At 37.9% G+C, this 26,216-nt stretch overlaps 1 protein-coding gene across 3 annotated transcripts in view; it reads right to left on the bottom strand.

Annotated features, from left to right (window-relative positions):
• The window catches only part of IMPA1 (inositol monophosphatase 1), a 34,758-nt gene that overhangs the window by 4,292 nt on the left and 4,250 nt on the right, over positions 1 to 26,216 (bottom strand). The window contains exons 1-7 of one of the 3 annotated variants that reach the window (XM_036919430.2): positions 22,482 to 22,751; positions 19,542 to 19,659; positions 19,037 to 19,170; positions 17,326 to 17,430; positions 15,742 to 15,787; positions 13,366 to 13,474; positions 12,098 to 12,206 (exon numbers count right to left, since the gene is read on the bottom strand). In XM_036919430.2, the coding sequence (XP_036775325.1) occupies positions 12,098 to 12,206; positions 13,366 to 13,474; positions 15,742 to 15,787; positions 17,326 to 17,430; positions 19,037 to 19,170; positions 19,542 to 19,604 (566 nt within the window). In that variant the 5' untranslated portion in view covers positions 19,605 to 19,659; positions 22,482 to 22,751. Of the gene's footprint in view, positions 1 to 12,097; positions 12,207 to 13,365; positions 13,475 to 15,741; positions 15,788 to 17,325; positions 17,431 to 19,036; positions 19,171 to 19,541; positions 19,660 to 22,481; positions 22,770 to 26,216 lie in introns of those variants that run through there. The other 2 variants (XM_057497932.1, XM_036919431.2) reach the window with 2 other exon arrangements.

The raw sequence follows: 26,216 nt of genomic DNA, 5'->3' as shown, positions 1-26,216 counted from the left end.
AAAAGGACAGGAGCCTTACAGCTGGACGGAAGCATCCCGGAACACTCAGCCCAGCAGCTGGGAATCCAGGGGAACTCCGAGCACCCTAATCCCCTGGGTGGCAGCACAGCTCTGAGGCCCCTCACGGCGATAAACAGCTGCCCGCCTGTTCTCCCTCCAGCGTGACCCACCATAGCGGAGTAGCAGCCTGAGACTGGCCACACCCACATAAGCAGTGCAGAGAGCCTCCTCCGCAGCCACCTGGGGCCAGACTCAGAGACCCCGTTGGGGCACAGCTGCCCAGCACAAGCCACTTAGGGGTCACAGTTCTCACCAGGAGGGAAGGAGACTGGCAAGCAGGAAGGGACTTTGTTCTCCCAGCTGACAGACGTGCCAACTGCCTACGACTACCTCTATCGCCATGAAAAGGCAGAAGAATTTGATACAGACAAGATAACCCAGACATCCCCTGAGAGGGGACCTGGGGAGATAAATTTAACCAATCTTCCTGAAAAAGAATTCAAAATAAAGGTCATAACAATGCTGATGGAGCTGCAGAGAAAAATGCAAGAGCTAACGGATAAAGTTGGGAGGGAGAATACAGAAATAAAACAATCTCTGGAAGGACTTAAAAGCAAAATGGACAAGGTAATAAAGGTCATAACCATGCTGATGCAGCTGCAGAGAAAAATGCAAGAGCTAATGGATAAAGTTGGGAGGGAGAATACAGAAATAAAACAATCTTTGGAAGGACTTAAAAGGAAAATGGACGAGGTACAAGAGGCTGTTAATGGAATAGAAATCAGAGAACAGGAACGCAGAGAACCTGATGCACAGAGAGATAAAAGGATCTCCAGGAATGAAAGAATATTAAGAGAATAGTGTGACCAATCCAAATGGAACAATATCCGCATGATAGAGGTACCAGAAGAAGAAGAAGAGAGAAAAAGGGATAGAAAGTGTATTTGAAGAAATAATTGCTGAAAACTTCCCCAAACTGGGGGAGGAAATAGTCACTCAGACCACGGAAGCACACAGAACTCCCAACAGAAGCGACCCAAGGAAGACAACACCAAGACATATAATAATTAAAATGGCAAAGATCAAAGACAAGGACAGAGTATTAAAGGCAGCCAGAGAGAGAAAAAAGGAAAACCCATCAAGGTATCAGAATTCTCAACAGAAACCTTACAGGCCAGAAGAGAATGGCATGATATATTTAATGCAATGAAACAGAAGGGCCTTGAACCAAGAATACTGTATCCAGCGCAATTATCATTTAAATTTGAAAGAGGGATTAAACAATTCCAGACAAATTAAAGTTGAAGGAATTTGCCTCCCACAAACCACCTGTACAGGGTATTTTAAAGGGACTGCTCTAGATGGGAGCAATCTTAAGGCTAGAAAGATGTCACCAGAGAAAATAAAATCACAGCAAAGAAAGCAGACCCATCAAACACTAACTAAAGGCAAAAAATAAAATCAACTACCCACAAAAGCAGTCAAAGGAAACACAAAAGAGCACAGAACAAAACACCTAACATATGAAGAATTGAGGAGGAGGAATAAGAAGGGACAGAAATAAAGAATCACCAGACAGTGTTTATAAAAGCTCAATAAATGAGTTAAGTTAGACAGGAAGATACTAAAGAAGCTAACTTTGAACCTTTGGTAACCATGAATCTTAAGCCTGCAATGGCAAAAAGTACATATCTTTCAATAATCACCCAAAATGTAAATGGACTGAATGCACCAATCAAAAGACACAGAGTAATAGAATGGATAAAAAAGCAAGACCCATCTTTATGCAGCTTACAAGAGACTCGCCTCAAACCCAAAGACATGCACAGACTAAAAGTCAAGGGATGGAAAAAGATATTTCATGCAAACAGGGAGAAAAAAGCAGGTGTTGCAGTACTAGTATCAGACAAAATAGACTTCAAAACAAAGAAAGTAACAAGAGATAAAGAAGGACATTACATAATGATAAAGGGCTCAGGCCAACAAGAGAATATAACCATTATAAACATATATGCACCCAATACAGGAGCACCAGCATATGTGAAACAAATACTAACAGAACTAAAGGAGGAAAAAGAATGCAACGCATTCATTTTAGGAGACTTAAACACGCCACTCACTCCAAAGGATAGATCCACCAGACAGAAAATAAATAAAGACACAGAGGCACTGAACAACACACTAGAACAGATGGACCTAATAGACATCTATAGAACTCTACATCCAAAAGCAACAGGATACACATTCTTCTCAAGTGCAAATGGAACATTCTCCAGAACAGACCACATACTAGGCACAAAAAGAGCCTCAGTAAATTCCAAAAGATTGAAATCCTACCAACCAACTTTTCAGACCACAAAGGTATAAAACTAGAAATAAATTGTACAAAGAAAGCGAAAATGCTCACAAACACATGGAGGCTTAACAACATGCTCCTAAATAATCAATGGATCAATGACCAAATTAAAATAGAGAACAAGCAATACATGGAAACAAATGACAACAACAATACAAAGCCCCAACTTCTGTGGGAGGGAGCGAAAGCAGTCTTAAGAGTAAAGTATACAGCAATCCAGGCATATTTAAAGAAGGAAGAACAATCCCAAATGAATAGTCTAATGTCACAATTATCAAAACGGGCAAAAGAAGAACAAATGAAGCCTAAAGTCAGCAGAAGGAGGGACAAAATAAAGATCAGAGAAGAAATAAATAAAATTGAGAAAGAATAAAACAATAGAAAAAAAATCAATGAAACCAAGAGCTGGTTCTTTGAGAAAATAAACAAAATAGATAAGCCTCCAGCCAGACTTATTAAGAGAAAAAGAGAATCTACACACAGCAACAGAATCAGAAATGAGAAAGGAAAAATCACAATGGACCCCACAGAAATACAAAGAATTATTAGAGAATAATATGGAAACCTACATGCTAACAAGCTGGAAAACCTAGAAGAAATGGACAACTTCTTAGAAAAATACAACCTTCCAAGACTCATCAAGGAAAAAACAGAAAATCTGAACAGACCAATTACCAGGAACCAAATTGAAGCGGTAATCAAAAAACTAACCAAGAGCAAAACCCCCGTGCCAGATGGATTTAACGTGGAATTTTATCAGACATACAGAGAAGACATAATATCTATTCTCCTTAAAGTTTTCCAAAAAATAGAAGAGGAGGGAATACCAAACTTGCTCTATGAAGCCAGCATCACCCTAATACCAAAACCAGGCAAAGACCCCACCAAAAAAGAAAATTACAGACCAATATCCATGATGAACGTGGATGCAAAAATACTCAACAAAACATTGGCAAACTGAATTCAAAAATACATCAAGTGGATCATACACCATGACCAAGTGGGATTCATCCTAGGGATGCAAGGATGGTACAACATTTGAAAATCCATCAACATCATCCACCACATAAACAAAAAGAAGGAAAAAAATCACATGATCATCTCCATAGACGCTGAAAAAGCATTCGACAAAATTCAACATCCATTCATGATAAAAACTCTCAACAATATGGGTATAGAGGGCAAGTACCTCATCATAATAAAGGCCATATATGATAAACCCACAGCCAACATCATACTGAACAGTGAGAAGCTGAAAGCTTTTCCTCTGAGATCGGGAACAAGACAGGGATGCCCACTCTCCCCACTGTTATTCAACATAGTACTGGAGGTCCTAGCCATGGCAATTAGACAAAACAAAGAAATACAAGGAATCCAGATTGGTAAAGAAGTACTTGCAGATGACATGATACTGTACATAAAAAACCCCTAAAGACTCCACTCCAAAACTACTAGAACTAATATAAGAATTCAGCAAAGTTGCAGGATACAAAATTGTAACACAGAAATCTGTGGCTTTCCTATTGACCAAAATGAACTAACAGAAAGAGAAATCAGGAAAACAATTCCATTCACAATTACATCAAAAAGAATAAAATACCTAGAAATAAACCTAACCAAGGAAGTGAAAAACCTGTATCCTGAAAACTCTAAGACACTGTTAAGAGAAATTAAAGAGTAGACTAACAAATGGAAACTCATCCCATGCTCCTGGCTAGGAAGAATTAATATCGTCAAAATGGCCATCCTGCCCAAAGCAATATACAGATCCACTGCAATCTGTATCAAATTACCAACAGCATTCTTCAACGAACTGGAACAAATAGTTCGAAAATTCACATGGAACCACCTAAGACCCCGAATAGCAAAAGCAATCCTGAGAAGGAAGAATAAAGTGGGGGGGATCTTGCTCCCCAACTTCAAGCTCTACTACAAAGCCATAGTAATCAAGACAATTTGGTACTGGCACAAGAACAGACCCACAGACTAGTGGAACAGAAAAGAGACTCCAGACATTAACCCAAACGTATATGGTCAATTAATATACAATAAAGGAGCCATGGACATACAATGGAGAAATGACAGTCTCTTCAACAGGTGGTGCTGGCAAACTGGACAGCTACATGTAAGAGAATGAAACTGGATCACTGTCTAACCCCATACACAAAAGTAAATTCTAAATGGATCAAAGACCTGAATGTAAGTCATGAAACCATAAAACTCTTAGAAAAAAACATAGGCAAAAATCTCTTGGACATAAACATGAACGACTTCTTCATAAACATATCTCCCTAGGCAAGGGAACCAAAAGCAAAAATGAACAAGTGGGAGTATATCAAGCTGAAAAGCTTCTGTACAGCAAAGGACACCATCAATAGAACAAAAAGGTACCCTACAGTATGGGAGAATATATTCATAAATGACAGACCCGATAAAAGGTTGACACCCAAAATACATAAAGAGCTGACACACCTCAACAAACAAAAAGCAAATAATGCAATTAAAAAATGGGCAGAGGAGCTGAACAGACAGTTCTCCAAAGAAGAAATTCAGATGGCCAACAGACACATGAAAAGATGCTCCACATCGCTAGTCATCAGAGAAATGCAAATTAAAACCACAATGAGGTATCACCTCATACCAGTAAGGATCGCCACCATCCAAAAGATAAGCAACAACAAATGTTGGCGAGGTTGTGGAGAAAGGGGAACCCTCCTACACTGCTGGTGGGAATGTAAATTAGTTCAACCATTGTGGAAAGCAATATGGAGGTTCTTCAAAAAGCTCAAAATAGAAATACCATTTGACCCAGGAATTCCACTCCTAGGAATTTACCCTAAGAATGCAGCAGCCCAGTTTGAAAAAGACAGATGCACCTCTATGTTTATTGCAGCACTATTTACAGTAGCCCAGAAATGGAAGCAACCAAAGTGTCCATCAGTAGATGAATGGATAAAGAAGATGTGGTACATATACACAATGGAATATTATTCAGCCATGAGAAGAAAACAAATCCTACCATTTGCAACAACATGGATGGAGCTAGACAGTATTACGCTCAGTGAAATAACAAGTACCAAATGATTTCACTAATCTGTGGAGTATAGGAACAAAGAAAAAACTGAAGGAACAAAACAGCAACAGAATCACAGAACCCAATAATGGACTAACAGTTAGCAAAGGGAAAGGGACTGGGGAGGATGGGTGGGAAGGGAGGGATAAGGGAGGGGAAAAAAAGGGGGACACTATGATTAGCATGTATAATGTGGGGGGAGGCATGGGGAGGGCTGTGGGACACAGAGAATAGTGACTCTACAACATCTTACTACGCTGATCGACAGCGATGTAATGGGGTTTGTGGGGGGGACTTGGTGAAGTGGGGAGCCTAGTAAACATAATGTTTCTCATGTAATTGTAGTCTAATGATACCAAAATTTCAAAAAATAAATAAAATAAAAAGAAAATAAAAATATTGCACCTGAGTACACCCTTCATGCCAAAACTATTTTTTTAAAGAATTAAAATTATATGATGGCTTTGATTTCACATTTTACTCCCTATGTGCTTCCTGTGTATCATTTATGAAATAACTAACAAGTACAATAAATTTCCACAGATTTCTAATGACTTTCCAAATCCAAAAAGCTATATTAACTTTAGTAGCTTTTAGTTTATAAAGAATGGTGTAGTTCCCCTTTTACTTATGGGATATTAATGACAGTTCCTGTCTGGTATCACAGAAAGCAAATATCAAGATCTTTCACAAATAATACCTTGGATTTCTATTTAGGGACAGAATCCTAGGCTGGAAGAATACCAGTGATACCTACTCACGATGCTTCTGACTTCTGAGTATCATGGGCTCTTGTGAGAAGTCTTGTAGTTCATAAGAGCGCATTCTTTTGTGGACAAATATTACCAAAGACAGTAGTTAGTTACCAAGTAATTAAGGCTTTGGTCTAGGTTCTACATATGTATTCCAAATCCTATGTCAGACTGATCCTCCCTATAGAACTAGTATGGTAAATATTAAAAGGATTATCTTTGGTTTTACAAAGACTTGCATTTGTTTCCTGCTCAGCTGCTTAAAAACTGCAACTTGTATAAGTTTCTTCTTCAAGTTTTAGCTCTCTTCTCATAAAAATGGAGATAAGAACTTACTTGAGACTACTGTTGTAATGATTATAAATAAGACATGTAAAGCACCGAGCAGAGTGCCTACCAAAAAAAGGGGCCTTAATAAACAAGTGATGTTCATGATGAAATTCCCTAACTCGTAATGTCAGAAAATATTCTATAAGGAAACATAAACAGACACACTGCATGTCATCTAAATGAATACCCAAAAATTAAACAAAGGAAACTGACCCATAATGATTTACTCTGGCTCATGAGTTTCATTTCTTACTTAGGAACCTATTAGTTTCTATTTATTTATGGCATTCATTCAAATTATACTTCTTTAGTTTTTTTTTTTTGTATAAGTAACCCTTCTAAATTCATACTGCAATACTTGAGAATTAGCTTAACGAAAAAGATCATAGAAAGGAATCAATGATTCAGTATTTCTTGTTGGTAACATTTTCCTGGTTATACTTTTGAAAAAAATCCTAAAATAAGAGGTCACTGTTTACTTTTAACTTCAGTTAATGGAAAAATAAAGGCTAAAGTTGCAAAGCATTTGCAGCTCCTTATGGCTACCATACCATGTTATTGATCATGGGTAAAGTGCTTGCTTTCAAACAGCACACTGTAGCTTCAAGCTTTTTAAATAATACTGCTCTTCCCTCAAGGACATCTTTCTGACAGTAACTCTTTTCTTTTACTATGCTCATTACTATACTATAGATCACAGGTTTACAGCATTGAATTATAATTTGTACAATGGCCAAACTACACATTGAGTGTCTTGACTCTTGAAAAGAAGTCGAATATTGGAGGGAAAAAAAAGATCCAAAAACAAGGGTTCTAGTCACATCCCCATCTGGCTATGTGATCTCAGACTGTCACTTTACCTCTTAACCTCAGTCAACTCTCACATAAGGCTGGTTAATTAGATGTTCTGTGATCAGTTCTAAGTGTCTTATAACTCAGTGATGATTTTTTTCAGAAGGAAAAAGGTAGGAACAGTTGGTAGTGAAAAACAGTCACAAAAATCTGTGGTTCTTCAACAGCTATATATTTTTTTTCCTGCAAAAAACTATAATAAAGGACAGAGAAAGGCTATTCAACATAGTGATTAACTATATTAAATTCAAGCATCTCAAATTTCTAGCTTTTCTTGAAAATTTGAGGATAATGTATCAAACTGTTTAATACTTGCTTTTAATTTCTTTGCTTATAAAACTTTCATTACAGAAAAACTCTGAAGTTTGAAGAATAATAGTGGTATTCTGATTTTAAAACCCTCTATTACCTTCCTCCCAAAGTAAAAAGAAATCAACAAGGAGGACAAATAAAACCTACAAGACTCATCCCATCAGCAGTTCTGGGAATCGGAAAGTACAAATTCTCAAACTACTGATAAGCAGAGGGAAAACCAACGAATCAAAAGAATTCTAATAGAGCTTGGTAAGCCTGTGGATGCAGGGTGTGGGGAGACGAGGCAGAAGACTTTGTGACAAACAGTAGAAGGAGCAGAGGACCCAGAGGGAACACAGACAAAACCTCCCTAAGAAAGAGGCAGTGAGACAATAAATACAAAAATGCCAAGGACAGATCAGGATTTGGTAATTTGTAGCCCTGGCTACAGTGAAGGGGATGGAAAATATGCAGAACCTAATCTGGAGGCCTCAGGGAGGATCAGGTAAGATAGAAGAGATTAGTCCACTTATAGGCAGAATCTTAAACAAACAAACAACAAAAAAAAAAACCCAATCAAGCTCATAGATACAAAACCAGAATGGTGGCTACAGAGGTGGGGGACAGAGTGTGGGTGAAATGGGTAAAGGGGGTCAAAAGGTACAAACTTCCAGGATGAGATAAACAAGTCATGGGGATGTCATGTACAGCATGATGACTATGGTTAATAATTCTGCCCTGCATATTTGGAAGCTGCCAAGTGAGTAGATCCTAGAAGTTCACCACAAGAAAAATAAAATTATAACTATGTACAGTGTTGGATATTAACTATATTAACTGTGGTGATCATTTTGCAATACACACAAACTGAATCATTATATTGTACACCTGAAACTAGTATGTTATATGTCAATTATACTTCAAGAACAAAAAAAGAGAGGTGGTAACTGAGTGATAAATTAAGGATCCTGCAGAAATCACACAAAAATAGGTCATGCCAACCTCCCTGCCACCACCACCCCACCACTTAACAGATATTCATAGAAGAAATCATAAAGAAAGGCAGAAAGAGACTGAGTAAGGAGCTCTGCAAGCAGGAACCCTGATCACAAAATGAACAGAAACAGAAAGAAGCAGACCATATCCATAAAAACTACTGCAAAACATCAGAACCTGCTAATGAACGTGTTCTGGGTTTTTTGGCTGATATAGTCTCCCCCTAAAAATCAACAATGAAGCTGAAGAAAACTGAAATGGTTTAAATCCAATCTTAACTAAATATCCTCAAATACTTGTGAATTTGGAGGAAAAAATGTTAAATGAGAAATGCAGAAACGCAAAAAAAAAAGCAGGAAGAAATAGAGATGACCGAACTCAGAAAAGAACTTGGGGGGAGAGGAAAAATTATATCAGGAATAAAGATGAAATTATAAGGTATGAAGGCAAATTCTGGCATGCTAAGACCCCCACCCCTTAAGATCCAATCACCAATACAGAACACACCCTACCCCTACTCCTTAAAAATGCGCTCCCTCACCCACAAGCTGCTGCTCCCTCTGTCTGGGGGCAGCCATTTTCTCTTTCAGATAAAATCTCTTGCGTGGGCTGTGTCTCCTGAGTCATTCTGGGGTAAGGAGGGTGTGGCAAGATACCCTTTCAAGGTATCTAAGGAGAATAGATGCAAATGGAAACAATAAAGGGCAATGAGGAAAAGCAATAAAGAAAGAAGGATGGGAGAAAAAGTGGCAGAAATGGAAGACATAAAGGAGGCTGAATGTTCCTATTGGTGTCTCTGAAAAAGAAAATGGAAACAGTAGAACTGAACTAATATTCAAAACTATATAATTCAAGGAAACTTTACAGAAAAAAAGGACATGAATCTACATGTTGAAGAAGCAAACTGTCCCAGAAAGAGCAGTTCTAAGATATATCCTTATAAAACAACTAGCCATGAATAATCAAAAGAAAAAAATTCTGAATCTCCAATTAAAACATGAAATAATTTAAAGGCCAAGAAAATTAGATGGCATCAGATTTCTCCAAAAACATACAAAGCAATGCAACAGTAAAACAGCATTTTCAAGAAATTTGGTTCCCACTTTCTTTCACTAAGTATATTATATTCATCAATTGGTCCTTCAGGTTTCAAGGCCACAGAAAAAGAGTTTGGAATATGCCAGAACTCAGAATCCTGGGCATATGTGCCCTTTCCAAGGGACCTAGTAGCAGATGAGCTTCATCCAATCTAAATGTGGGAAAACTTTATGAATGGACTTTCAGCATTTTATAAAGTGAAGCAAAAATCTAAGACCAAAGGGTGGGATCAGGGGGTTGAAGAATATGTAATAATATGTTCTGACAAAATAGAAAGAATGCAACTTAAAAAGCAGGACAGAAAAGGGAGAAAAAAGCAGAAAAGAAAACTCACTGTTTGTTATATAGGCAATAGGTAAAAGCCAAAATATTCTGGAATCTTTACAGATGGTTAAGTGGTGAAGTAAGAAAAGAGGACATTAAGGGCATTATAAAAAGTTGTAATACAAAAGAAACTTGCTAGAATAAAACTTAACCCCTCATTAATACAAAAAGGGGGAAAAAAAGCGGAGAACACACTAAGTAAACACAGTAACTGTAATACAATACACACAGTAATTATAGCATAAGACAATATGACAGAAAAGGAGACTAAACAAAACAGGCATATCAATACATGAATAGGCCCAACTTTTTTTATTCAAAGAAAAATATTTTCAAATTCATTACAAAGCAAAACTCCACTCTATGCTATACTTAAGAGACATACTTAAAAACCAGTGATTTAAAAGGGCTAAAAATAAGAATAGACAAAGATTTACCAAGCAAATGGAAATAATAAGGAAGCAGCGTTTGAAATTCTGATGTCAAAGTAGACTGTGAGTTCAAAAGCATGAAACAAGACAAAGGTTACTTTATAATGTTAAAATTACACAACAAGATGTAAGTTATGAATAGACATCAAATAATAGTTTCCATCTATATGAAATAAAATATAAAATAATTTTAGATAAAAATATATAAAGATCTAGGAATTACAAGAAGAATAGAGAGAAACATACTAATAATAGAAGATTTTAACATCACTCAGCATGAGACAGGTCAATCAGACAAAAAAATAAACAACATAATAACATAGATCTTTTGGCTTTACTATATCAAACATTCTAGCCTGATAATAGAAAATATACCTTTTTTCAGTGTGTATGGAAGTTTCACAAAAACTGATCACATACTACGGCACCAAGAAAACAGTAGACTGATTATGATGTAACAAAACTACAAATTAAAAAATGAAATAAAAAAAACATTTCCTAGAAATTTACGAACACAACTCTTAGGTGAAAAGGAAAACACAAAGAGAAATTACAGGTTTTGTGAAAAAGTTATAATGAAAACACTACATATCAGAATTTATGGAAAACATTTAAAGCAGTAATAAGATAAAAATTCATTACTAAATACTTATATCAATAAAAATCAAAGAATAAAAATAAATTCTTTATTCGAAAAACAAAATCAGCCAAAAGAAAGCACAAGGATGAAAATAATAAAGCAGAAAGGAAAAAATTCTAACAATGACAATAAGGCAGAGGGTAGATCAGATTAATAAAAATTCCAATTCTCTGAAAAAATAAGACAAACCACTACTTAATTTAATTGAGATTTTTTTTAAACAAACATACAAAATAAGAAATGATAAGACGGAAATAAATACTGATGCAGAAAAACCAGAAATAAATTATAAGAGTGTGCCTTGCATACCTCTATGAAAATAATTTGAAAACTTAGGGGAAGTGGGTAATTTCTTACACTGTGGAAATATTCTGAATCAAAGGTTGCTAAAGAGACATGACAACTAAATGTGATATCTGACCCTAAATGGAATCTTGCACTGGAGGAAGGAAAATGCTGAAGGGCATTATTAGATCAACTGACAAAACTGAATATGGATGATAGATTAGATAAAAAGTAAATCTATGAAGTCATTAATTATACTGTGTTTATGGAAGAAAATATCCCTATCCCAAGGAAATAACAAACTGAAATATTTAGGGGTAAAGAAAAATGATGTAAAAGTAATTAGTCTAAAACAGTTCAAGGGAAAAAAGGTGTGTATGTATAAACATACACACACACACGGAATGATAAAATGATAAAGCAAATGGGGTAAAATGTCAATAATAAGTGAATCTACTAGTTTTCTGTATTGTTTTATAACTGCAAATTCTGTTAAGTTTGAAATTATTTTCAAATAAAAAGTTTTTTTAATCACATTACAAAATTACAATTATGGTACTGATTCCAGGTCTGTTGGTAAAAAATTCATTTCTAAAGGAAAACTCATTACTTAAAGTGTTAAATTATCTGTAGCATAACTTCAGGTGGGAAATGAAAAGAGCTTACCCATGAATGGGAATGCAAAGAAGCTTTTCCATATTAGAAAGAATAATTTGTACTGTGTCTGGTGTTCTGGAACAGCCCAACTCTGTCACCAAGAGTGATTTGGTAATATCTAAAAGAAAATGTTTTAAATGTAATCATTAGAGTATACTACTAAGAATTCTGGTTAAAAAAATGAGACACTTGCAATTCAGGATAATATAAGAGAGTTTTATCCTTCTTCCTAGTTGTATCAAATTTGTTTCTAAGCCTTGAAATATTAAAATTCTGATAAATTTATCTTCCCCAAGTGGTCATTTTTATAATCATCAAAAAGAGTCTAGCTTCTTACATTATACCCCAAAAAGTGTAGTATATAACTAATTTGCCTGCATGCATACCTTCATAAAAAGGTGGAATTTAGAAATTAAGTAATTTATATATAGATTTGAAACAAACAAAGTTAAAACTAAGTGGTAGCTGTTAGGTCCATTTCCTAACTTGACAAAATTATCAAGTGCTTTCCATTCCCTCTTTGAAGCACCATGATTGAAGCTCATGACACACTCAATGCTCTTGCCTACCAGGTTTCATGTGTACCCCAGTGGGGGTATGTGCTCACCAGCTTGTTCCAAACATGTTTACAATTATTATACTTCTCTTAATCACATAAGTATTATGTAAAGCATAAATAAAATTATAAAAAGGGAAAGAGTTATTTCTATGAAAGCTACCATATTCCTGCAATTTGAAGATGCACATTTTTCACATGTTAGCATCATTCAATCTTTGGGGTCTTAGAGTTTAATAAAAAGGAAATGAACTAAAAATCTGGTCTCAAATTAAGTGTTTGAGGAGAAAAATTATAAAATTATAGGGGGATTCTGAACTTAGACTAGCAAGTATCTTTAAATTCTTGTTGTGCTCAGAAGAATGGGAAGAGCAAACTGTGGGAAAAGCTGGACATGGCTTATGGAAAAAAGGTGACTCAAAACCTCAATGAGCTGTCACATAGAAAAAAGACTTAAAATGCCAATCATCGAGCTCATAAAAAATATATAGGGAGCCCCTACTAATCTTCCTACCCTTGAACCTAGCAAGCTCCTGCCCTCAAGTGGTTTTGCTCAGTAGCACTTTTCATGCTTCTACTAGCATGTTCCAAACTGCAGGTGAAATAAATAAGGGAAAATATGAATCAGTTAACACCTGGAGAACTCCACAGGTTACCACTCAAAAGCAGTAAAATACAAATATATAAATCAATCACACCAAAAATTAGAGGATAAACCTACCCTCTTGCTGTGAAACCTGTAGCTTTTGACCATTACAAAAGGCACCCTTTCCTTTCCTGCCAGTATACATCTTATCCTCCACGCAACTGTACACAACTCCAAATTCCATCTGCAGAAGGAAAGAAGTTTCCTTTACCAAACCTGAGTAATCAATACTTTTCATCAAATCAATACATTTTCTAACACAGTAAAAAGAAAATCTGGTATACTAAGAGTGTTTTCAAATGGCTGAACTGTGGGCTGCTTAGATGGCATTTTCCATCTTACTCAGAAGGAAGAGGTCATCAGACTTGAATCCTTGACTCTGGCCTCATCATTTCTAGCCCTAAGAGCACCCCCAGTTGGCCTCTCTCACTCCTGCATCAGATGAAGACAGATGTTTCCTATTTTCTAAAGTGAATCCTTTTTCCTGTGTTATTGTCTTAGCCTCTTAAACTTCTCCGAAAAACTGCTTCATCAACTGACCCCTCTTCTCTTGGATTTCGATTTGGTACCTTCTCACTGATTTCTCCTTCCCTTACAAAACCTTCCAAAAAATGGTATCTACTCATTTTCTCTTTACTGCCAAAGAGTAGTTTATACTCTGTATCTCCTGTTCTCTTAAAACATAACAATTTGGCTCTGCCCTGATCATGCATTCTCTAGCAACTCCCGGCAAAGAGATTACCAAAGAATGATGACCAAATGCCTTCTCTGAAGAACTGGAGACTGCTGACCGTCATCACAGTTCTTCAGTACCTCACTCAGTACCTCCATGCCTCTGGCAGTACTCTCTTAGCACTCCTACCTCACTCACTAGTCTGTCCTGGTGTTACCTTTTTTTAGGACCTTCTTCTCTTCTAAACTCTTGAAAGTTGTGCACTGCTGGGTTTTTTACACTTCCATTTCTTGTACTTCCTTTCAGTTCTCTATATCTTACAGGTTTGTTTTTTCAAGTCCAGAAATTCAACTGTAACTCTCCTGAACCCTATCATCACAGATAAGAACCTATGCTTCAGGACCTAGTCTTGTAGAAACCTCAGCCAAAGAGGTCAAAATCACTCATTACCTGATCTAACCTCATTCCTTCCCCATCGTATTTTATCTTGAAAACATTTCCAGATTGGCATTTCCTGGGTTATTCTCACTAGCACATCTTAGTTCAGAATCACCTACCCCATGCCTCTGGTATAATCTTTATAATCTTTACCTTGCTACAATTATCTGTCACTCTGCACTTTAAAAAAACCTCTACTGGTTTCCTATCACTTAAAAACACTCTAAATGTCCTGGCCTGCCTGGACAGGCTACAATGCCTCACAAAGACCACAACTAACTTACCCCATCAGTTCTGCTCCTGCCACTTCCAGTTTCACTCACAATGAACATCTTATCACTCCCACACACATATCATGCTCTTCAAGCTGTTCTTTCTGGTTAAAATGCTTTCCCTTTTCTTTACCTGGCAAATGCCTGAGCTCCTAGACCCAACTAACATGACCGAAGTCTAAGACCCCTACTATTATGGAGTTTTCCACACCATTTCTCAGTAAGTTGCTTACACCCTTTTCATGTCCTCGCTGTATTTCTTTTCACAGTTCCACCACACATTATCTGTTAACACATCTAACTTTGTCACTGAGCTGGGAGTTCAATGGCAGGGACAGCACACAGTCCAGCCGATTTTATGCCAAGAGCTCACACAGGTCCTTCTGGATGTTCTCACTGATTAATACAACCCTGTGCCTAAGATTTCATTTGCACTACTTATGCGTTTACTTGCAGAGATTTCTTGACTCTCTTGTGTACATGCTGATCGAACTTATCACAAGCTCCTTGAAGACAGGTATGTGGGATGTTAGCAAACACATCCATTGTTTGATCAAATAGCTAAACAGCAAGGGAATGCAATAGCTACAGATTTTACTCTACTAGGTTTTCAATGTAGCAGATATTTGGGTTCATGAACATACTCTGCATTTTCCACATATGCCTTGGTATCAACCACTTCCTGGTCTTTCAGTGTCTCCCTTCACTGACACCTATTAAAGGATTTCAAACAGAAATAGAAGGATACCTCTTCCATTAAGAATTTTATATCATAGGTCAACTACTGTGACACCTGACTCTATTACATACATAATGATGATTAAATACTGAATTGTATTTCAGTTACTTTTGTATATTTTTTTCCTTACAACTCTTGTTTCTCAAAAATATCAAATTTTCTTTGCTGGAAAAAAGTATAATTTTTGCTGGAAAATGATCATTTTAATAGTTCTGAGGCTCATTTCAAAATATAGACTGAATATAGGCACAAACCTAAATCTATTATATTTATTCTTTCTCAGAAATGAGAACAAGGCATTTTAGCAACTATAAATTTAAATAACATACCTTTTTATTTACAACAAAGCCAATCGAAACTGCTACAAAAGGAAATCTTAAAAGAAAACATACACATACAAATTTACCAAGACAGAACTTGTTTTCAATAAACATGCATTTTCATAATAGAATTGCTTACAAAAATTTTCATATAAACAGTATCATTCCTCCTATCCCAGAACAGTGTGTATAGTATGCAACCCTTTGTGTCAATGGTAGGGGAGGTAGTATATACAGATACATACACAAGAGGATGTTCCTACAGGCAGGAAAATCTCTGAAAGGATTCACAAGAAACTGGTAACAATGGTTACCTCCAAAGACAGGTCTTGAGAATTGGAGTCAGAAGTGAGAAGGACACTTTGCTGTTTTGTATGTTTTGAAGGTTTAACACTATGAATATAATAACTATGTAAAATATTTTTTCAAAAAATAGAAACAAATTTAAAAAATATTTTAGTTGATCATGGTTAAAAAGAAAAGCCTTTCTTCTTTGGTCATTTCTCCTAGTCTAGACCTATAAACACAGGTATTGAATTGTACAGAATAAATTGTTACTTGTCTCAACACCAAATTTTACAGCTTCACATCTGAAAAGTAAACTGTTAGCCACAGTTACTGCTATACTGACATGAATTTGAACACACGTTGTAATTTTTGACTCAGAAGAGGATCCAGATGAAGAAAATCGACAAATACATTCAACATTAACTACTGAAAATAAAAACTTCAAAAAATATTTAATAGTTTTTAACAAAAATGGGATCATACTATACACACTTTATTATAATCTCTGTTAAAATGTCCCTTGAGTATCTCTCCACATTTACATCCTATCACATATAGACTCTACATCTTAACTTAATAGACTTTAACAATTCTTTATTAATAATAGTATCTACAGCTACATGGCAACTTTAAATATAACATTTCTATGTAATCCCACCAACTAGGTTACTCATTATAACCCTCACTGGCAATTCCACCAAGTTTTCTTCTAGTGCTAATACACTAAGTTATATACAGTTACTCTGTGTCTGGCATTCTATAAGTTCTTATGTAAATACACTACTCATTGAGTCCCCAAACAATTCTATTACCATTAAAAGTCACAGTTTATAGATTTTTAAAAAAGAAAACAACTGAGGTTTAGAAAGATTATGTAACTTGCCCAAGGTCAGAAAACCTATACAATAGGCTTTCACAAGGATTCATTCAACCCAAGTCTACTGATCATAAAAACCATGCTCTTTTTGACAGTTTTTTCCTCCTGGATTGAAACCCATTCTATACAGACAACACTGCAATAATGACCCCATTAGTTCCTTAACTGATCTCCAAGCGACCATGATGCTGGCTTACATTTCTACCTGGTTCTAACAGTGAGAAAAAGGATGGCGGGCAGAGCACTCTCCTGTGTATATCCACAAGATTCCTATTTCATCACTTCTCCCATATCTGATGAAAATTCTCCATAATTTTACTCTACAAATTACACAATTCTCTAAAGTATTTATGTTCATGAACACAGTACTCTAAAGGTCTATTCAATTAATAAATAGTAACTACAGTATTCCAATTGTAAGAACCTACCTATGTACAAAGTTGGTTGTTCCATCAATAGGGTCAATGATCCATGTAGGGTTGTCAGTTAAGACACTTTTCTCCCCAGCTGCCACAGATTCCTCACCAATGAAACTAAAAGCAAGAAGGACAAACTCCAAATCTTTACATTGCTTTCAAGAATTTTCAAACCTTAACATTCCCTTAGCTATATGGAGTCTGATGTAAAACATAACAAAAGTCTACACATACTTTTCTTGGTATTTCTTTTTCCTTCTGTCTGATGAAACTGAGGAAGTTTTATTTCCCCCAAAGTCATGTGGAAAATAACGGGATTCAAAATTCTCAAATGCAATAACAGGGTAAGTAAAACACATGTATGTGTACGCACACACACACATCTGAAAAGGGCATTTGTTGCAAATGAGAACTTTTTAAGGAAATGTGGTACTTTTAAAACTAAGTCCACAAATTCTCTCAGATGTCTCTGTTCAAGAGGTAGAGCCTAACACCCCTTGCCTTGATTGAGAATTTGGACTTAGTGACTCCTTTTTAACAGAGAGAACAAAGCAGAAGTGATAATATGCAACTGTGAAGACTCCTTCACAAAATGGCACTGTGTTTCCATCTTACTCACTCTATTTCCCCTCCTCTCCCCTCCCCTCTCTCGCTCTGGGGGAAGCCAGGCCCTGTGTTACAGGCTGCTCTGTGGAGAGACCCCCATGGGGGAGAAATGAGGGAAGCCTATAAGCAGACAAACCATGAAGAACTGACATCACCAATAATGACATAAGTGGGAGGATCATTCAGCCCCGCTTCAGCCTTGAGATGACTGCCTCCCTCACCCGAGACCCTAGCCAGGACTAGGTATCCATTAAAAGTAGTGTGTACTATGCAGTATATCCCAGTACATTCTGTAAACGGTGTCCCAGTCACTGGTTTTCTTCTCTCCTTTCCTACATTTTTTGTTCCTTTACTCAATACAAAATTGTCCTAATAATCATTATCATAACTTTCTTTTCTCTCTTTTTGTCTTAGCTATAAACCTTTCTATTGAGAAGTATATTTAGCCACAGCTTTAAACATTTTCTCTTCTCATTGGCTAAAATACCAAAAATGGCCACAGGCAAGACCAAGAAGAAGTCGAGAATGACAATGTTAAAACTTTAAAATGAAAACAATGTTTCTACTATGTTTCTGGGCTTGAAAGAGAGCCCTGATACTAGTATTTTCTCTCAAACTCCCTAAAGATGCCCATTCTTCCATATTAAAAAGTCTGCATATAGAGAATAAAATTGAACTTCTAAATCATGCCTATGGCAAATATCTGTCATGTTAGCTTCCTAGCATCCCAACATTTATTGCAGTATAAAAGAACCCAAACACCCTGTTGGCAGCTCCCTGGCAGCTTGAGCTTAGGCAACAGCCTGAGTTCAGCAAGAAGATGTTCCTGCCCAGACTTTGTAATCTTGATTTAATGAGGTAAAGACACTCAGAGCCAGTGGGGTCAGGAGGGAGGCGCCCAGCTGCACGGGAAGCAGCGGCTCCTGGCCTTTGTCTAGCATGGCCTTCTTCCCTGAGCCCTGCTCTCGGGGCTCCAGAGCTAACCAACACTCTCCAAATAAATTCCTGCTCAGCTTAACTGAAGTCAACTTCTCTGTCTAGAATGCAAGTTTTCATCTACTCTACTGACTCCAACCTAGGTTTCACTTAATCCGTGTGAAAGTGAAATAAGAAATACCTGTGAGATGGATACTTTTCCTTTATGGAAGAGATAAGCATGTTTTCAACTTTTTGATCAGTAGCAGTTACCAAATCAACTGGAGAACTTTTGACCATAACATTCATTTCATTTTTTAGAGCTTCACGAACCACCTAAAAAGATTTTTTTGGTAAGCAAATAGAGAGACCATAAATCATTTTACATCAAAGTCAAAGAAGAAATACAGAAACAGTTTGAAACATTCCATCTGTCCTCAATGATATTTTTAAAAACTTCTCACCATAATGTATAACCATTAGTGGTTATGACCTTTACAAAATCATGTAATTTTACATCCTCTTTTAGATTTACAATCCTCATTACAAAAGTTTAATGACATAAAAATCAAGAGTATTTACTCCATTTCAAGTGTCTAGCAAAATGAAAACATATACAGATTAACAGAAACACATGTTTTATTTAACAAGCAACCACACACTGTTCACATCCATCACATTATGGCTGACAAGATTTCAGTTCATACCTCTCCAGCTTGTCTTGCTAGGGTAACTGCATAATCCATGCATTCCTGCCAAAGATCAGCCATCTTCTGAATGGATTTAACACGTATCAGGACAAAGCAGTAACAAATCTCTAAAAGTCTTAAGTATAGAATAGTTAGTTCACAAACACATCCTACTTGACAAAATACTTTCATTCAAGATTCATACTTTTCTAGAGTTCAAATTTTTTTACACATTTACTCATAGCTCCACTAAAAATCACTGTTTACCTTAATTACTTCACTTCTATTATAGAAACATTTTTATAACAAAAAATACTCTGTGCGTCTCCCAAAGTGCCCATATTATTTCACATTTCCAAAAACACTGGTGTGGGGGAATGGAGAATAACACAAGAACTATTTTTAAACTAGGTGCATGTTTAGGGGGAGAATAAAGTGAAAATACAAGGAAACACTGGAAAGCCTGAAATCCAAGAAGCCGTGAAGGGAAGGGGTAGCAGTACATGTACTAACTGAAAGTCAGGCGGGGCCACTGCTTTACACAGGTGAATTCTTTTAATGAGATTGTAAGGAAGCACTTAAAGCTCAGAGATGATAATTCACCCAATGTTATACTGACAAATGTCACTGTCAGAATTTCAAATTCAATTATGATTTTAAAGTCTGTTGCTCTTTATATTAAAACATTCGGAGGAAAGAAATTTCCAACACTAAATAAATAATAAAGCAAAAAAAGAAATTTATTGCCCTGAGTTTCAGAGAGGAAAAAACAACAACATATTTTTATCTTCTGAGTTGTGCAGCTTTCCAAAGACTTCTGAAGAGAAGACTCAAATAACTTGCCACCAGTAGGATCACACTGTAAAGTCTGTACCTAGGACAGTGAAGCTTTTTAAGCTGTCAGACTCAGAAAAATGTGGTATCATCTATAAAGCAAGCCCAATTTTGTCACCTTCTTAAATTGAGTATAACTAACACAGAGTTTTACCTTTAAGGCTACTCAGAGATTCCTATCACAGGTGCTCACAGTATATGAATGGGGAGGAGACAGGAGTGGAGGGCAAAGGATAGATACAGCAGTGAGCTGTTTCTGCTAGTGGCTTTTTTTCCCCTGTTATAAGCATTTTAAAACATTTAAAAAGGAAACCACTCTGAGTAATAGACGCAACTGCTTAGTGTTTCAAAACTGTTTCCAAACTCTTTTTTTCTCATTCTTACTCCCATTCCTCTCTTCTTGACTCAACTGAGGTAGATGTTCTCCTGATGCAACTGCTTTCTTGTCTGAATCTTTGTTCAAGCCACTCGATACCTCCTCCTCCTGAAAGCAATGATGTAACTCCTACCAATTCTTCAAGGCCCACTTCCAAAGCTACCCTTTCTTCAGGGATTCTTTGCCAGTAGCCATTACTTGTTTAATCATTCTACAGTTATTTGCTGAATACCTAGTATTTGCTGTACTGCTCATGGTGAGAAAAAACAGGCCTGGTTCACACTCTAGTAGGGAGTCATGTTAATCCAAAAAATCACAGGCTACATGTAAACTCACAAATTTAATAGAGGCTAAGTTGGAGAAGTGCAATGAGAATCATGTAACAGGGGAGCTCTGACCTGGTGTCAGGTATCAGATAGTTTTCCCTTGAGGGCATGATTAAATCAAGATTTGAAGGACAACAGGCATTAACTAACTCAACTGCAAGACACCTGGTCTGTGAAGAGAAAGTAAAAGGCCTAAGTGTGAAAGCTCAGAGATAAGGGAGACCTGGGTGGATGAGCCTGGAGAGATTGAAGCTCACCCATGCAGGGCCTGAGGGATAAGATTTTAATTTGAGAGCCATGAGGAATGACTTCACCATCACTATTGAACAGAATCGATTGGAGGGTGTACAGAAGAGTGGAGACTGTGTCTGCGCAGAATGGATGGGAGATTGGGATTTAGGGGATGCAGTTTAGTTCCAGTAGTTCAGAGGAGACCTGAAGCCAGGCTTAAAGGGGTGGGGATGGAATAAAGAAGTTGAGAGAATCAAGAGATTTGCTTTGGGAGGTAAAACTGGGGGTGCTTAGTAATAGACAGGATATGGGGTAACAGGGAGAGTTTAATGATGCCCAAATTTCCCATTCTGGCAAATGAATGGGTAATGGTGGCACCTATTTAAACAGGGAGCATGGAATATAGTCAGGTTTGGGGAGCTGTAGGAGGGAGGGGGATCAATAGTTTGGAGGACGACAAGCCTTCGTGCAATCAAAAGGAGATGTCAATTAGGCCGCTGAATATAGAGATCCTGCGCTCAAAGAAGTATGGCCTGCAGATATAAATATGTGTCATCTGAGTAGGCAGCAACTGAGTCCCCAGTCTGAATGACCTTCCTTAGGCGGAACAGTGAGAAGCTCAGAAGACGTCTTGTCCTGAAAAAGCCCAATAAAACTTGTACATCACTCTTAGGGCACTCGGTAACGTCTTCCTTACATTTGAGTCGCTTATGTGTATGCCTTATCTTCCCAACCACTTTGGATGTATATCTTGATAGCAGGGACCACATCTTATTCAGCTTCACTTTCCCAAAGACAAACACCTAGAAGTATTCCCAGCTGTCTGCTCTGGTCACAGCCTTCCCGGCGGTGAGAGCCAGGCAACCTTGCGGTGCCACCTGTTCCCAGCAGCGCGACTAACACTGCGACTCCTTGACCCTGGGAAAACGCCAGTTCTCTCTGAGCTTCTTAGGAATCGGTAAACTGAAAAAGGGCGAAATATTCTAGAGGAGGTGCCTCAAGGGATCAGTGAGATCGCGTGGGCGAAACCGCTACACCACGCGGGGGCGGGGCAGGGATGAAGCCGCCCCAACGGCTGCCCCCGTCCTCGGGCGCCGAGTCCCGCGCCCACCCACTCAGGCCGCGGGCCGGGCAGGGGAAAGCCGCCGCGCCCGCCCGAAGGGTGCCGGGTCGCAAGAAGGCAGCGCTCACCTGGGCTTGGATGGCGTCGGCCTCGCTGAGCTACCGGGGGAATCCGCGGCGCGGCTCTTCCGGAGGATGAGCGAAAAAGCCCCGGCCAGGAAGTCCCGCCCTGCGGGCCCGCCCACGGGGCGTGGCCTCTGCGCATCCCGCCTCCGGAGGCGCTCGCGGGCTGTCTTTTTCTTCTTCTGGTTCTTTGACTTTCGAATTCACTTCCACTTCTTGTAGATTCTTCTATAGTTTTTTAAAAATTTTATTTCCTCTTTGCTTTGCTCATCCCTTCTTCCGTCTTCCATTCCTTCCCGTTTTCCCAATGCCCTTCCTTTCTCCCTTTTATTCCATACTACTCTTTTGGCAAAATACAGTTCCGGGGTACAACTCAGGTTTTGAGGTTTTGCAGCTTTTATTTGCGAAACACGTACTAGGCAAACCTACAATACATGTATGTACATATATACTATAATAAACCTATGACTGATTGATAGACAATTGATGACCAGTACCAACTGTCCCTTTTCTCCATAGTTCATTTGATTACCATTTATTGAGGACTTGCCATGTTTCAGGCTCTTGGGTCTTCATATGCATTATTTTATTCAAACATCATAACAGTTCCATGAGGAAGATGAAATTAACTTCATCATATGGATGAGGAAACTGAGGCTCAAGAGAAACACTGGACCTCAGGTCATACAGCAAGAGCAGAGTGGAACACACAGATTCCAAAGTCCACACTCAGGGAATATATGGCACAATAAAGTTGTACTGTATGAGATATAAGGATTAGTTTATGGTCCTTAAAATGTTTCCTCTTCTTGAAATAATAGGTCTTGTATCGTGGTATATATAGTTTTATCATTTCAATGCAAAAAATATCACAGATGTAAGATGTGCTAGTCACAACAGGAACAGGGAACTGGGTTATTCAGCTCCTTGCTTTCCCGATGATTACTCCCCTTAGTTTGATCAAAAGACAGGGTATTGTCACCAACCTGTTGTAAATGAAAGTGTTCTCAAAAGATGAATGATGTGAACAGTTGGACCACTTCTCAGTCTCACAAAGAGGCAGAATTTTGTCTTCATTAAAGAATGATGCCTTGGTATCTGATTTGAACATCTTGATTTGTCTAGCAAGTGATGCTTTTGTTTTCTTGATTTAAAAAAAAACTTTAGAAATCAGCTTTTTGTTTTTCATTGTCAGTCATTTTAAAATAAATATCCTGCCAACTACATGGTGACAAGTGTGGATTCACAACCAAATAAAATTTTCCAGATCTTTGCAGAACTGTCATCAGAGTCCTCTATAATTCTCCTTTAAATGAACACGGTCCCACTGATATGGCAAAGCTGCTAAAATCAGTGTAAGCAATGTGAAATAAGATAGATAGAAGGGCAAATATCTTATTCAAATTAAAACTATTGCAAGCTGCCTTGCGAACAGGAAGTCCAATCTTTTCCTAGAGGCCTCAGCTGCTACCTCACAATTGTTTTCAAATAATTCAGTTTTTAGTCCAAAGAGGCTTTTCTGCTCCCAGGAGCCTGCCTGACAGTGAAAAGAAGAATCCTCTAGTGCACAGGGAGGTCTAGAGCACAGGTCTGATTTTGGCTGTATTGCAAACTGGTCCCGCACAAACCAAAGATTTTTGTCCAATGCTGTGAGTGGTTCAGATGGATGCAAAAGCCTCAGTACTTCATACATTGCTCTTGGTTTTTCCTAAATGTGCCACTTTGGATGTGGACTGTTTTGAGCTGAAGACAATCGAGACCCTGTGAGTTCACTGCTAATAGTACCCCTTCCTCAGGGAAGACCCTCAGACTCTCTTATACTACATGTCCAGAGCCCTCCATGCCAGTGTGGGGACTGGGTTGGATAGTTAATGACGATTAGGACAATGGATACGTGCGGGAGCAGAGCAGAAGCAGGCTAGGCAAGAGTAATAATAGTTTAGTTTAGATGTAGATCAAGGTAACAGGACTTCAGTTTCCCCTCAGGAACTATAGATAATGTCCTGATGCATATCCTTGAGTTGTTTTACAAGAGCTGTGAGCCCACCAGAAGGACTGCATGCTCACTGCAAGTATGTAGACCCCAGAAGACTGGTTAAGTGTGATTCCCAAAAATATCTCCTGGTTACCTAATGCTCAACCAATCAGATGTCCGTGAGCTAATCACGTGTCCTGAAATCCTTACTCATCATTTTCCCTTTAAGCCCATGCTTCTCAGCCAGTGGGGAGTTTGGGATTTTAGAGCATTAACTCCCTGTTCTCCTTACTTGGTGCCCTGTAATAAACTTACTGTTTTTCACAATGCCCAGGTGTCAGTGGTCCACTTGCCGCACCTTGGGGCAAGAGGATGATTTGATGGTTCTGTAACAAGTGGAAAGTTTTGCCCCTCCCTTAACTACCTAGAAAAATCTAAATTGGGTGTCTTTCCCAGAATAACAGTTATTACCAGAGGTAAATTTTATCTGAATGACCCATCTTTGTGGCAGGGCAAACATCTAATTACCACACATCTGCTCTTATTGCTCTATGACTTGCCCTTCTCACCTTTGCAGCCCTAGGCCCTATTCCCATTCCTTAGCTGAGGAGGCAATATACACCTCATTTTACCTTTTTGTATTTGAACCACTCCTGTATATAGGGCTCCTGTTTGTACAAAATCAAATTTGATTTTCTCTTGTTAATCTGTTCCATGGCAATTTATATCCATAGACCAGCTGGAAGAACCTTTGAAAAGTAGAGGAAAATTTTTCCTTCTCAATATTTTGACATAACATAGGTTGAAATTCATAACACACATAGAATTTTTCTTCTAGGAACAATGTACAAGAGAATCATCCCTCTTAATGGTTGGAAAGAAACTTTATATAAAATTGGCTTAGCTTCCTACAGTATGGGAGAATATATTTGTAAATGACATATTGACAAGGGGTTAACATCCAAAAATATATAAGAACTCACACACCCCAACACCCAAAAAGCAAATAACTCTATTAAAAAAAGGGTGGAGGATATGAACAGATACTTCTCCAAAGAAGAAATTCAGATGGCCAACAGGCACATGAAAAGATGCTCCACATTGCTAATTATCAGGGAAATGCAAATTAAAACCACAATGAGGTATCACCTCACACCAGTTAGGATGGCCAACATAGAAAAGACTAGGAACAACAAATGCTGGTGAGGATGTGAAGAAAGGGGAACCCTCTCACACTGCTGGTGGGAATGTAAACTAGTTTAACCATTGTGGAAAGCAGTATGGAGGTTCCTCAAAAAACTCAAAATAGAAATACCATTTGACCCAGGAATTCCACTCCTAGGATTTTACCCTAAGAATGCAGGAGCCCAGTTTGAAAAAGACAGATGCACCCCTATGTTTATCACAGCACTATTTACAATAGCCAAGAAATGGAAGCAACCTAAGTGTCTATCAGTAGATGAATGGATAAAGAAGATGTGATACATATATACAATGGAATATTATTCAGCCATGAGAAGAAAACAATTCCTACCATTTACAACAACATGGATGGAGCTAGAGGGTATTATGCTCAGTGAAATAAGCCAGGTGGAGAAAGACAAGTACCAAACAATTTCACTAATCTGTGGAGCATAAGGACAAAGCAAAAACTGAAGCAACAAAACAGCAGCAAACTCACAGAACCCAAGAATGGACTAACAGTTACCAAAGGGAAAGGGACTGGGGAGGGTGGGTGGGAAGGGAGGGAGAAGGGGAATAAGGGG

Source organism: Manis pentadactyla, chromosome 3 (assembly GCF_030020395.1).
Source record: "Manis pentadactyla isolate mManPen7 chromosome 3, mManPen7.hap1, whole genome shotgun sequence".
In the NCBI taxonomy this organism is placed as follows: Eukaryota; Metazoa; Chordata; class Mammalia; order Pholidota; family Manidae; genus Manis; species Manis pentadactyla.
This window is presented reverse-complemented; position numbering and strand designations above follow the sequence as displayed.